This window comes from Panulirus ornatus, chromosome 13, assembly GCF_036320965.1.
Source record: "Panulirus ornatus isolate Po-2019 chromosome 13, ASM3632096v1, whole genome shotgun sequence".
NCBI lineage: Eukaryota > Metazoa > Arthropoda > Malacostraca > Decapoda > Palinuridae > Panulirus > Panulirus ornatus.
The window spans coordinates 4,137,811-4,151,564 of NC_092236.1; the positions used below are offsets into that span (position 1 = coordinate 4,137,811).

The 13,754-nt window shown below is 38.9% G+C and overlaps 1 protein-coding gene across 4 annotated transcripts in view; it reads right to left on the reverse strand.

The window, feature by feature from the left end:
- The window catches only part of LOC139752677 (unconventional myosin-IXb-like), a 186,465-nt gene that overhangs the window by 66,340 nt on the left and 106,371 nt on the right, over positions 1 to 13,754 (reverse strand). For all 4 annotated transcript variants that reach the window (XM_071668453.1, XM_071668454.1, XM_071668451.1 and 1 more), the window contains exons 16-20: positions 13,098 to 13,323; positions 12,474 to 12,620; positions 11,464 to 11,688; positions 9,891 to 10,052; positions 3,050 to 3,209 (exon numbers count right to left, since the gene is read on the reverse strand). In XM_071668453.1, coding sequence (XP_071524554.1) covers positions 3,050 to 3,209; positions 9,891 to 10,052; positions 11,464 to 11,688; positions 12,474 to 12,620; positions 13,098 to 13,323 — 920 coding nt within the window. The remainder of the gene's footprint in view (positions 1 to 3,049; positions 3,210 to 9,890; positions 10,053 to 11,463; positions 11,689 to 12,473; positions 12,621 to 13,097; positions 13,324 to 13,754) is intronic.

A 13,754-nucleotide genomic window follows, 5' to 3' on the forward strand; every position in this document is an offset into this window, starting at 1 on the left:
AAACGATGAAGAAGTATGGGTGGTGATCATGGGGATTCCAGTTAGAGAAGTATTGAATGGCAAAACTTAGATTCCCAAGGAGATGCTGAGTCTTGGAAACAACTTTTTAAAAAGTATACAGGAGAAATTCCTGTATCAACATATCAAAGATCGTGCGAGAACTAAGGAGCATGATATGCCACCTACACCTGACCTTCTCTCTACACATTGCAGTATGGAAATAGAATATATAAAGTACTGAGCTTCCATTGAAAACAGTGGTCATGTATTGCTTGTTTTTTAATATGAGGTGAAGGAGAATTCAAAAGGGGGATCAATGGAAGAACAGGACCCAAAGAGGAAGCATAATTGAGGAAACTATGTGAAACTGATAACATTCTCTGAAAGCACTAATTGGGAGAAGGGGCTCTTTTATAATGCAAGCATGGGGAAACCATGTGTAACAGATAATGTTTTTTGAGAGTACTAATTGGGTAAGTTCCTTTATAATACATGCTACAATAAAGAAGGTTTGTGAAATTAACAAGGAATGGGTCAGAGCATGGGTACCCCTGATGGCAAATACAGGAAGAGGATCAAAACGGAGAGACAGATGGGGTTAAATGGAAAATGTCATAACATAAAAGAAATCAGAGATGCACTATGGTGGAGATGTAAAACACAGTGAGTCAGCTAGCAGATGAGAGATAATGGAGAGGAAGGAAAGATTACTGCACAGTCAGCAGAAATTTTGTAAAAAGCATTATGGTCAAAGCTAAAGATAATCCCTAACTTTGAGAACAGACTATCAGTTAAAGAGCAGCTAACCAGACTAAGGGACTTAGAGAAAAGAATTCTTGAGGATTACGAGGAAACATACTGTATGTACCTAAAAGTACCTACAACAAGGTTTTACCATGAAGAAAGGCTAGATCATAGTGCTCACTTCCTGTCTTGCAAGTTGAACAATACAGTTTCTCTCCAATGAATTTCTCTTCTCTGATATGTTTTTGGTATATTTCCAGGAATTACTTTTGACTTAATGATTCTGCACTTTCCTTGCCGGGTTGCTTTCAGGTTTAAATACTTATCTGTACTGTACGAAAAGGCCCCCATCTCTTGAACATTCTCTATTAACATACAATTTCTTAAATCTTCATAAACTGTCTACATTAATACACTGCTATTTATGCCTTCTATTTGCTCCCATGCATACATCATCATATAGTTCTCTCTGTCATCCTGGACAACATAATTCCAGTTCTCTTTTGTGATACTTTATAAGCTTCAGACCACTGATTTTACTTGTAAAACGTTTCTGCATTCTCTATACCTTGTTACTTTCTTTCTGCTTTACTGGCAACCAAACAATACAGAGGTTTTACTTCTTATGTATGAGTTAAGCATTTTCATCAAAATATTTTCTTCTTGCATGTCTTCAATGTCATTCAAGTTGTTAATTGGTCTGAGAGTGCTATAATATGAATGTGCTTCTTATAATAAAATTTTTCATTTATAACTATTCCCAAGCTCTTGATGTTTACTTTCATCTATTTCTTTTTCTGTAGGGCTTCTATATGTGGGTGCTGAAAAATTATTTGATTGTTACTTATTTGTTCAAATCCTACTTCATTAAATTCCATCACTCCATATCTCCCAGGTTACCACACCCTCCAGCAACACCAAGATTCCCTCCCTCCCTTGCTACCACCAATCCTTCTCTCCGTAGTCACCAAATACTCAATGGCAGTAAGGCTTTGTTCTGTGATATAACCATTCACCCTTTCATTTTCCCTCTTCATACCTCTCACATTGCCAGCACAACCTTCCCACTCAAAAACAAAACATTTTTCCTAAAGTACATCACCCTATCAACCAGCATTTCTATCCTCCCAAAATATTGGATGAATTATTCACATTTTGTCTAAACATTAGTAATCATAATTCTGGCACTGGGCTGACTCTTTATAGATTAGTGAACCCCTTGTTGAAGTGGAACTGGGTGGATTTCAGGGGGAAAGATTATGTGTATATGAGAGGAGAGAGCTACAGAGAGAAGGTGGCACTTGGGGTATTTATGGATTTTAAAAAGGCATATAAGGTGAACACACAGGCACTTTTACAAATTTTCATTCTATCTGATATGCATGGAAGACTGCTGAATGTGTGTGTAATGTGGGGTTTGAAGAATTGGCTTAAACTAAATATACTGACCTCCCTATTGTTTTATTCAGTAATTCACTGTCCTAAGTCAGTGTCCACTAATTCCTGTTCCACTGTTCTAAGTCTTTATTCCTCAGCTCCAGAATCATTCCCTAATTCCTGCCCTCTATTTCCTTCTACAATCCCTGATCCCTGAGTAATGGCAATTTCACTTGCTTGATCTATACTCATTCTCCTAAGGAAGCTTCATGCTCTTTCACACAGTTTTTGTGATAAGTTTTTCTCTACCATTGTCATTTTGCAGTCATTTTCTTTTACAGTATTCTTCAGTTCCCTTAAAGTCTAAAGTTTTTTCCTTTTTCAATATATATAATTTCCAGTTTCCCATCTTATCTTTCAATTTCATCTTTTTCTTGAGTTAATTATAATCTCCATGAACATTTTCATCAGGTAACTCACAAATATTCTGAATCTTCTGTTCCTCATTCCCCTTCTAACCTTTTCTCCATCATTAGAAAATCCTTAAGAATAACATAAAACTGACACATCACATATCACAGAAGCACCAATTACAGGTCTTATCTCCCTTTATACTTATATTAAGTGAAAACTTTGTCTAGCCTCTGCAAACACTACATTAGACTTGCCCTCTGTCAGTGGCCAGTTGAGGGTGAAGCAATAAAGGCTAAAATGCAGCAGTGCAGTTCTTTAGACATGGAGACTGTTACTGTGCCCACCCCTTTGAGACAGTTCCAATTGGAACAGGCATCACAGATACAGATAGATTTGTCTGGCCTAGCTTTTATAATGCGTGTAATTTTCCCTGCTCAGATGTAAACTCTAATAAATACCCTTTAATGAATCAGCAATAGCTTCATTGCTGACTTAGAAAGACACAGCAACATACCTGAGGGAGTAGCAGCCGTCTGACTTGCAAGAGGGACTTTGCTATAAGGGCGGTGTCTAAAAGATCTAGGCTTGTGTGCTGGTTTTTCTCCTTCCACTGTACTTGGTGATGACGGGGGAGAGGGCATGCTTTGGCTTTCTTCACTCTGCCTATTGTGTACCTGTGTCCAAGAATGATTCAATGTATAATATTGTGTACCTGTTTCCAAGAAAGATTCAGTGTATAATATTGTGTACCTGACTCCAAGAAGGACTCAGTATACCATACAAAAAACATGAGACCAAATAAATGTGGCCACAGTAACTAATTTCTTATTAAGAATCCATAAATTATACCCCTCTTGACATATTCTGCAATAGGCAATTTCATTCTTTTTCTAACTAACTTTCTTTCCTATCTTCACAAGGTAGCGTTGGGGCAAATGAAAATGTGAATTCATTTATATATACTGTCTCTAACAGTCATGCTTACTTTACTTTAATGAAACCAGTCTTACTTTAATGACACCAGTCTATCATCCACAGCCAAACTTTACAGATAACTTCAACATTTACCTTGGCTACTTCATGCACCCTGGTTCAACCTATCAACAGTAAAGTAGCCTCCTATTACCAAATCACCCTTTTTTTCTACCAACCATACACCTCTCATTTTCAATGTTAAGGTCCTAATATCCTGAAAACTTCCTTACTTGGTACCCACTTAATGCTTGGGATGCATTTCTCAAAACCATAACTTACTGGAAATACAAACAGTGGATCAGATTTTGCCATAGCATTCATTAGGATAAGGGGGTTATGTTCCTTGGGGAGATTTCTCAACCTAATTTTAACACAAAAATATAAGTAAAACATCAAGAAACAATGAGTACAGCTTGGTACATTACCAATGTATGTTATAGAACAAAAACTACACACAGAACACTGTATCTAAATATATAACTAATGTTATCCAGTACTAAAATGTGTCAAAGAGATACTTTTCTAAATCTCAGCCAAACCATCACCAATTAAATATGATATCAATTCTATCCAGCACTTTAATACATCAGTATGTCAGAGATAAGAGATACTTTCCTAAATCTCAGCCGAACCATCACCAAGTCCCTTTCTCTTACTTGTTCATGACATTTATAAGAAGCAAATTCATACAAAATGCAACTAATTACACAAACAGTGAACAATGTATATAAAATACATAAATGCACTGAACAGAATCAATACAAAAGATGACACAAGCATCCACCAGTATGCTAGAGATTCTTCATCTCTATTTCATCCTTAATCACTGCTTCCCGCATCAGCAAGGTAGCACCAGGAAGCAGACGAAGAAAGACACATCCACGTATATCTTTCTTTTTGTCATACATATTTGCCATTTCCTGCATTAGTGAGGTAGCGTTAAGAACAGAGGACTAAGCCTTAGAGGGTATATCCTCACTTGGCCCCCTTCTCTGTTCCTTCTTTTGGAAAAATTAAAAACAGGAGGGGAAAATTTCCAGCCCCTGATTCCCTTCCCTTTTAGTCGCTTTCTATGACATGCAGGGAATAAATGGGAATTATTCTTTCTCCCCTATCCCTAGGGATAGCATCCACACACACACACACACATATATATTTTTTTTTCATACTTTTCGCCATTTCCCGCGTTGGGGAGGTAGCGTTAAGAACAGAGGACTGGGCCTTTGAGGGAATATCTTCACCTGGCCCCCTTTTTTGTTCCTTCTTTTGGAAAATTTTAAAAAATGAGGGGGAGGATTTCCAGCCTCCCCGCTCCCTTCCCTTTTAGTCACCTTTTATGACACGTAGGGAATACGTGGGAAGTATTCTTTCTCCCTTATCCCCAGGGATATATATACATTATTTTTATTGATCTTATTATACTTTGTTGCTGTCTCCCGCATTAGCAAGGTAGCGCAAGGAAAGAGACGAAAGAATGGCCCAACCCATCCACATACACATGTATATACATACACATCCACACACACACACATATAAATACCTATACATCTCAACGTATACATATATATACATACACAGACATATACATATATACACACGTACATATTTCATACTGTCTGCCCTTATTCATTCCCATCACCACCCCGCCACACATGAAATGAAACCCCCTCCCCCCACATGTGCGCAAGGTAGCACTAGGAAAAGACAACAAAGGCCACATTTGCTCACACTCAGTCGCTAGCTGTCATGTATAATGCACCAAAACCACAGCTCCCTTTCTACATCCAGGCCCCACAAAACTTTCCATTGTTTACCCCAGACGCTTCACATGCCCTGGTTCCATCCACTGACAGCACGTCGACCCCAGTATACCGCATCGTTCCAATTCACTCTATTCCTTGCACCCTCTTCTGCTCTCTCAACCACACTCTTTTTATTACCACACATCTCTCTTACCTTTCCATTACTTACTCGATCAAACCACTTCATACCACATATTGTCCTCAAACATCTCATTTCCAGCACATCCACCCTCCTCTGCACAACTCTATCCATAGCCCACGCCTCGCAACCATATAACATTGTTGGAACCACTATTCCTTCAAATATACCCATTTTTGCTTTCCGAGATAATGTTCTTGCCTTCCACACATTCTTCAACGCTCCCAGGATTTTTGCCCCCTCCCCCACACTGTGACTCACTTCCACTTCTATGGTTCTATCCGCTGCTAAAGCCACTCCCATATATCTAAAACACTTCACTTCCTCCAGTTTTTCTCCATTCAAACTTACCTCCCAATTGACTTGACCCTCAACCCTACTATACCTAATAACCTTGCTCTTATTCACATTTACTCTCAGCTTTCTTCTTTCACACACTTTACCAAACTCAGTCACCAGCTTCTGCAGTTTCTCACATGAATCAGCAACCAACGCTGTATCATCAGCGAACAACAACTGACTCACTTCCCAAGCCCTCTCATCCACAACAGACTGCATTCTTGCCCCTCTCTCCAAAACTCTTGCATTTACCTCCCTAACAACCCCATCCATAAACAGATCAAACAACCATGGAGACATCATGTACCCCAGTGAAGGCAAGCAACTATGAATATGTACAAGAATACCTAAGTATATGTCTGTGTATGTGTATGTGTATGTATATATGTTGACAAGTATATGTATGTATATGAATGTGTATGGGCGTTTATGTATATGTGTATTTGAGTGGATGGACCATTCTTCGTCTGTTTCCTGGCGCTACCTCGCTGACGCGGGAAACAGCAAAAAAGTATAATAAAAAATATATATAGAGAGAGGCATCTGGACGATTTTTGCTGGGAAATAATGCACATGAGTGGGAGATGTATAAAAGAAAGAGGCAGGAGGTCAAGAGAAAGGTGCAAGAGGTGAAAATGAGGGCAAATGAGAGTTGGGGTGAAAGAGTATCATTAACTCTTAGGGAGAATAAAAAGATGTTTTGGAAGGAGGTATATAAAGTGCGCAAGACAAGGGAACAAATGGGAACTTCAGTGAAGGGGGCTAATGGGGAGGTGATAACAAGTAGTGGTGATGTGAGAAGGAGATGGAGTGAGTATTTTGAAGGTTTGTTGAATGTGTTTGATGATAGAGTGGCAGATATAGGGTGTTTTGGTCAAGGTGGTGTGCAAACTGAGAGGGTTAGGGAAAATGATTTGGTAAACAGAGAAGAGGTATTAAAAGCTTTGTGGAAGATGAAAGCAGGCAAGGCAGTGGGTTTGGATGGTATTGCAATGGAATTTATTAAAAAAGGGGGTGACTGTATTGTTGACTGGTTGGTAAGGTTATTTAATGTATGTATGATTCATGGTGAGGTGCCTGAGGATTGGCGGAATGCGTGCATAGTGCCATTGTACAAAGGCAAAGGGGATAAGAGTGAGTGCTCAAATTACAGAGGTATACGTTTGTTGAGTATTCCTGGTAAATTATATGGGAGGGTATTGATTGAGAGGGTGAAGGCATGTACAGAGCATCAGATTGGGGAAGAGCAGTGTGGTTTCAGAAGTGGTAGAGGATGTGTGGATCAGGTGTTTGCTTTGAGGAATGTATGTGACAAATACTTAGAAAAGCAAATGAATTTGTATGTAGCATTTATGGATCTGGAGAAGCCATATGATAGAGTTGATGGAGATGCTCTGTGGAAGGTATTAAGAATATATGGTGTGGGAAGCAAGTTGTTAGAAGCAGTGAAAAGTTTTTATCGAGGATATAAGGCATGTGTACGTGTAGGAAGAGAGGAAAGTGATTGGTTCTCAGTAAATGTAGGTTTGTGGCAGGGGTGTGTGATGTCTCCACGGCTGTTTAATTTGTTTATGGATGGGGTTGTTAGGGAGGTGAATGCAAGAGTTTTGGAAAGAGGGGCAAGTATGCAGTCTGTTGTGGATGAGAGAGCTTGGGAAGTGAGTCAGTTGTTGTTCGTTGATGATACAGTGCTGGTGGCTGATTCATGTGAGAAACTACAGAAGCTGGTGACTGAGTTTGGTAAAGTGTGTGAAAGAAGAAAGTTGAGAGTAAATGTGAATAAGAGCAAGGTTATTAGGTACAGTAGGGCTGAGGGTCAAGTCAACTGGGAGGTAAGTTTGAATGGAGAAAAACTGGAGGAAGTAAAGTGTTTTAGATATCTGGGAGTGGATTTGGCAGCGGATGGAACCATGGAAGCGGAAGTGAATCATAGGGTGGGGGAGGGGGTGAAAATCCTGGGAGCCTTGAAGATTGTGTGGAAGTCGAGAACATTATCTCGGAAAACAAAAATGGGTATATTTGAAGGAATAGTGGTTCCAACAATGTTGTATGGTTGCGAGGCGTGGGCTATGGATAGAGTTGTGCGCAGGAGGGTGGATGTGCTGGAAATGAGATGTTTGAGATCAATATGTGGTGTGAGGTGGTTTGATTGAGTAAGTAATAATAGGGAAAGAGAGATGTGTGGTAATAAAAAGAGTGTGGTTGAGAGAGCAGAAGAGGGTGTTTTGAAATGGTTTGGTTACATGGAGAGAATGAGTGAGGAAGGATTGACAAAGAGGATATATGTGTCAGAGGTGGAGGAAACGAGAAGTTGGAGACCAAATTGGAGGTGGAAAGCTGGAGTGAAAAAGATTTTGAATGATTGGGGCCTGAACATGCAGGAGGGTGAAAGGCGTGCAAGGAATAGAGTGAATTGGAACGATGTGGTATACCGGGGTCGACGTGCTGTCAATGGATTGAACCAGGGCATGTGAAGCGTCTGGGGTAAACCATGGAAAGTTCTGTGGGGCCTGGATGTGGAAAGGGAGCTGTGGTTTTGGTGCATTATTACATGACAGCTAGAGAATGAGTGTGAACGAATGGGGCCTTTGTTGTCTTTTCCTAGCGCTACCTCACACACGTGAGGGGGGAAGGGGTTGTTATTTCATGTGTGGCGAGGTGGTGATGGGAATGAATAAAGGCAGACAGTATGAATTATGTACATGTGTATATATGTATATGTCTGTGTGTGTATATATATGTATACATTGAGATGTATAGGTATGTATATTTGCGTGTGTGGACGTGTATGTATATACATGTGTATGTGGGTGGGTTGGGCCATTCTTTTGACTGTTTCCTTGTGCTACCTCGCTAACGCGGGAGACAGCAAGAGAGCAAAATAAAAATATATAATAAATATGGATAATAATAATAGATATACCCTAGCCTGAGCCAGGTTCACTGACCTGGCAGAAAATATGTGGGTTGCTGGATGCCCAAGCTGATGAGAAGGAACACTTAGAAGTTGGTAAGCAGCCAACGACCAGGGTGGTACAATACCAGTACTACCTGCATGGGTTTCGGGTGGGTTAGTGACAGCTGCTAAGAGAGCCAGCACTTCGATGGTTGTCAAATTGCACTCCTCTGACCCAGGTATCTGTATTTTCTTTCTGCCTCACCCACATGTAGACTACTAGCATTCTGGCCACAAACAAACAATATCTCTTTGTCATACATAACATCTGACAACACTTAAAGACATTCTTTGAATTTTTTTATTTTCCGGCGGTGAGCATTGTGTGCAAGCCCTGCCTTTTTGCAAAATGATAGAAGCAGTAGACAGAAGTAGTAGGCAGGAATAATTAGTCATAAGCATTAGGTACAAACATTAGGTAGTAGTCAGGAGGAACATTAGGTAGGAGCCTCTGCAAAAACTGTGCTAGAGTTGCACTCTACTTGTGGCCTGTGAAGGGTGAGGCAATAAAGGCCAAAAAGCAGCACTTAAGTACACTAGTTATGGAGACCCTATTGCCATGGCCACCCCTTCAGGGAGTTCCAGTTACAACAGGTGTCAGAGATATAGACAGAGAAATTTTTTTTTTTTTTTTTTTTTTGCTTTGTCGCTGTCTCCCGCGTTTGCGAGGTAGAACAATTATCAGACGTATCAAGTGGTAAGGAAAATGAAAAGTTATAACTTGTGAAAGATGAAGAAGTGAGTCAGAGAGTAGTTTAAACAGAAGAAAGGAGTTAGGTAGTTCGGCACAAGACTCAATCTGTGTTCCCATCACCCTTACACTTGGCTTTTGTGTGATTAAGCAGATAAGCTTTAATAACAATTGTGCCTTTAATAATGTTTTCAAGTGTTATCTTTAACCCTGGTCACATTTGCATCACATGGACTAAGTACATGCACTCTTATCATAAATTTCTACCAAAAGTAAGGATAACAAAAGATCCTCAATCAAAAAGCTTCATACTCATTCAATATCACACCAAAATCAGCTAATTGCTGATTCAGTACTTTCAGTACCACTAACCTTTCCATCCATATTTCAACTTAAGGTAAAAAAAAAGTTTGTATGTATAAAACCTGATATCTATCTATAAATAACATCTACCTGAGCAATAGTGCTCCCAGGAGATGGTCTCCGCACTATGATGCTTGTTTCACTCAATCGTCTTCCCAAGTTTTGGTGCAATGGCTGCTGACACTCTGATGTCCTCCTTTCACCAAGTATTTGTTCACTTTGTCGTCTGTGAAGTTGGTGACCTTGAGCATTCTGAAAAAATAAATGCTTTTACTCAAAATCTGCTTTTCATCATAAATTCCACAAGCTACATAGCATTTTAAAACAAGCTCTTTCGGATAAATGCAAAACATTTGCCCAAACTATACTGAAAGATATACAATGAGTATCTGGAAACTTGTGACCTCTGACACCATGTATCCTCCTGATGATAAAAGCAATGTGTACACAAAATGTGACAAAATAATTCTCACTGAACATCATATACCTATGAATACATAACCACACTCTCACTCACTTACAAATATTGACATACTTGTCCTTGACCATAAGGGATGACTTTTCTTTTTTCTTTCTTGAGAACTCTGTTAAAGAACAACTTTTACTGTGTGATAGTGTTTACAGTTGGGTGAATGGTTATAGTAGGTATCAGGTGATAGGCAGCCACTAACCAGAAGTAACTACCTAGGTATTGGGAGGGTTAGTGACAGCTGCACACTGAGCCAACACAACAGTACTTGTCAAGTTGCACTCCTTTGACCCAGGCAGCTGTCTTTTCTTTCTGCCTCACCCACATGTGAACAGTTGACATTCTGACCACAAATATGTAGTCTCTCCTTGTCACATATAACACTGGACAACACTTCACTCATTCTTCATAAGTCTAGATTTTCCTGCAGTGAGTGCTATGTGCTAGCCCTGCCTGTTGGCAAAATGATAGGAGCAATAGATAAAAGTAGTAGGTAAGGACATTAGACAGGAGAATTACATAAACATTAGGTAGATGTGGTAGGTTGGGGCATAAACTGGTTAAAAGCAGTAGGTTTGAAAACATTAGGTAGGAGTAGTTGGTCAAAACACATGGAAGGAACCTCTGAAAACACTGCTGGAGTTGCCCTCTGCCAGTGGCCTGTTAAGGGTGAGGCACTATAGGTTATGAAGCGACACTGAAGTTCAACAGTTATGGAGACTCTTTTGCCATGGCCACCACCTTGATGAAGTTCCCAGAGGGAGCAGGCATCGGAGACGTAGAGAGACAGATAGATAGAATGATTGCAAATATGGAGTAAGGTTAAACCTATCCAAAGCCCTTCCTATTCCTACATAAGTACACATAGAAAATAAATGAGAGGGCATGCTGGGAAGATCAAAGATGCTGTGGAAGGACTCAGGAAAAATGGCTAATGAAAGAAGCGTCAGTGCAGTGAAATGTTCTACAAAGAGAAAAGTTATGATCACTAAATTGGAAATAAGTTCTGCACATGCTATTGCCCTCTACAATACTTAAGGTAATTTTCCCATCGTAAGTACAAACATGGAAAAAAAAAATATGCAAATAGAATATAAGAGAAGCATGTAATCGACTAAAAGCAAGAGATGTATGAAACACAAAACAGATTAGACCAACCTAATTCATACATCTAAAATGCTATGCTGAACGTACTTGGACATTAGAATTAGATTTCCTCCGTGGAGGAGGCTGAGCAGGAAAAGCAGGCTCGATTTGCCCTATATGTGCAGATGTGAAGGAGCCAACAGTAGTTATTGACGTGACAGATGTCTCCTCCTCTTCTTTCAACTTTTTAATTTCACCTCTGCTTCTTTGCTGTCTCCACTCCTCAAACAATAATCGGAACCTTTGACGTGCCTGCTGTCCACGTACACAAGCCTGAAAATCAAATTTTTGGTAACAGAGTAAATCCAAAGTAGCTATTTCTTAAAAGAAAGGTATGAGAAATGTAGACATCTTTTTCCGCTATACACAAGGGTGTTTTACATACAGTCTATTGTAATCTATTTCTATATACATTACATGCTCCTCTACATGAATACATTCAAGTGATGTTTGACTTGACTCTCATGTACCAAATTCTTTTGTGTGTGAAAAAGTATGGACATGAGATAAATGGGTTAGAAATATGAAAGCAACTTCAATGCATCCATAGACTCTTCATAAAAAAGACTAAATGAAAACTGGAATAAAATTGTCTTTTTTTGACAAGCTTGGTCTCAAAACACTTAAATAATAGTGAAACTAAAGAAATTATCTTCTCTGATGCTCGGCCCTTTTGGCCAAATTGATGCTGTAAACTTAAAAGTGAAATAAATATTTTAAAAATACTGTACTTAATCCTTTCTAGAGTTACATACCTCATTTATTAAAAATTCACACCTTTACCTCTTCATACTTCTTCCCTTCTCTTTTCTCTCCAGTGGACATTATGAGGTTACTCTCTTTCTCGAAGCATATTCTGATTTTCTGTATGAATACTTTATACAACTCTGACTAAACATACATGGTCTGAATAGCCAAAGAAACTCAGAAGGTATGAAGATGTCTAATAACTAACAAAAATGTTGGTATTCTTCTAAATGCAGTAACTGCCCTAAATAATTGTAACTGTTGACAAACACGCATAAATTAATAAAATCATACAACTTTGTTACAAGCACCTGGAATACTATGAGAGCCCTGCGAAAATTCTGATACCACTTTCGCACACGGTGTCCACGCCAAACTTTCTGGATAAATGTTGCTGCATTATGTCTAATACGCATCTGAGCTAACATCTGCTGTGCCATCCAACATCGAGCCTGTGACTGTGAAACAAAACCAGATAACAATTAAGATACTATGATAAAGATGTAAAGTTAGAGTCTTGCAGGCTGCATTACAGTGATGTAGTTTATAGTGAAACAAATTTTCCACAGTAAAAATCTACGATGCCCAACTCTTAACTTATTTCTAGGTCTAACTGTCATCACATCATTAGTTTATACAACATTACTTACAGCCAAAAGAGTTTTTGAGCACTTCAACCTCATTATATGCTTAATCTAATGAGCTTCATATATTTCAATCCAATCCCATTTCTGAAATGGATCAAAAGCAAACAGCATCTCTGCTAACTCGTACACCTACGACTAAAGCCTATAATACTGGAGGCACTCAATGAAGGTTACAGTAATTCACCATATCATCACAGTAAATCAGAAATTACTGTGTCATTAACCATGTTTTTAATCAAATTAATTGAAGCCTGAAATCTAAAATTTGAGTCATGAGGATATACCCACCTGAATTCTGATGACAGCTGCTCTGAACATTACAAAATGTCGGCGTTGATAAATAGTTCGATACCATCGCTGAATAACAATAATGCGTGATAAAATAGTCTGGTGAAGCTGTGAGTCTAATATCTGCTTTTGTGATTCACGCATAAATATCTTGCCATTTCCCATCTGGTATTCACTCTCCAACAATGGCATTCCTTGAACGAAGGACCGCACGTCAGCCTGAGAACTATTAGAAAATACTTTTAGAAGTAGGCAAATGAGCTCACTTTATAAATCTAAAATAATTTTTCCTCTTCTCGAAAGTACATCTCTGACAGCCAACACATTTGCCTAAAACTAATGCTAATTAGTTATAAAAGGCAATGACACATTGGGTGGGATAAAACTGAGATGATGAAAAAACTGTAAAGTTTTAGGTCTGAAAATGTACTCACTCAACGGTACAATGCAGAGAAAACAGATAGCAACATAGCAGCAAAAGTAAAAGAAAGCTAACCACAATGAAGAAAATGTTCCTTTTATTTGTGTATTTGGTAAAATAAACGAAGACTTTTGTGAAGAAAATATAACACAATATGGATTTGAAAGCAGGATACCATATCATATCATATCATTTGAAGCTAAATCTGGCAAGCCACAACTAGAAGCATGGAAATT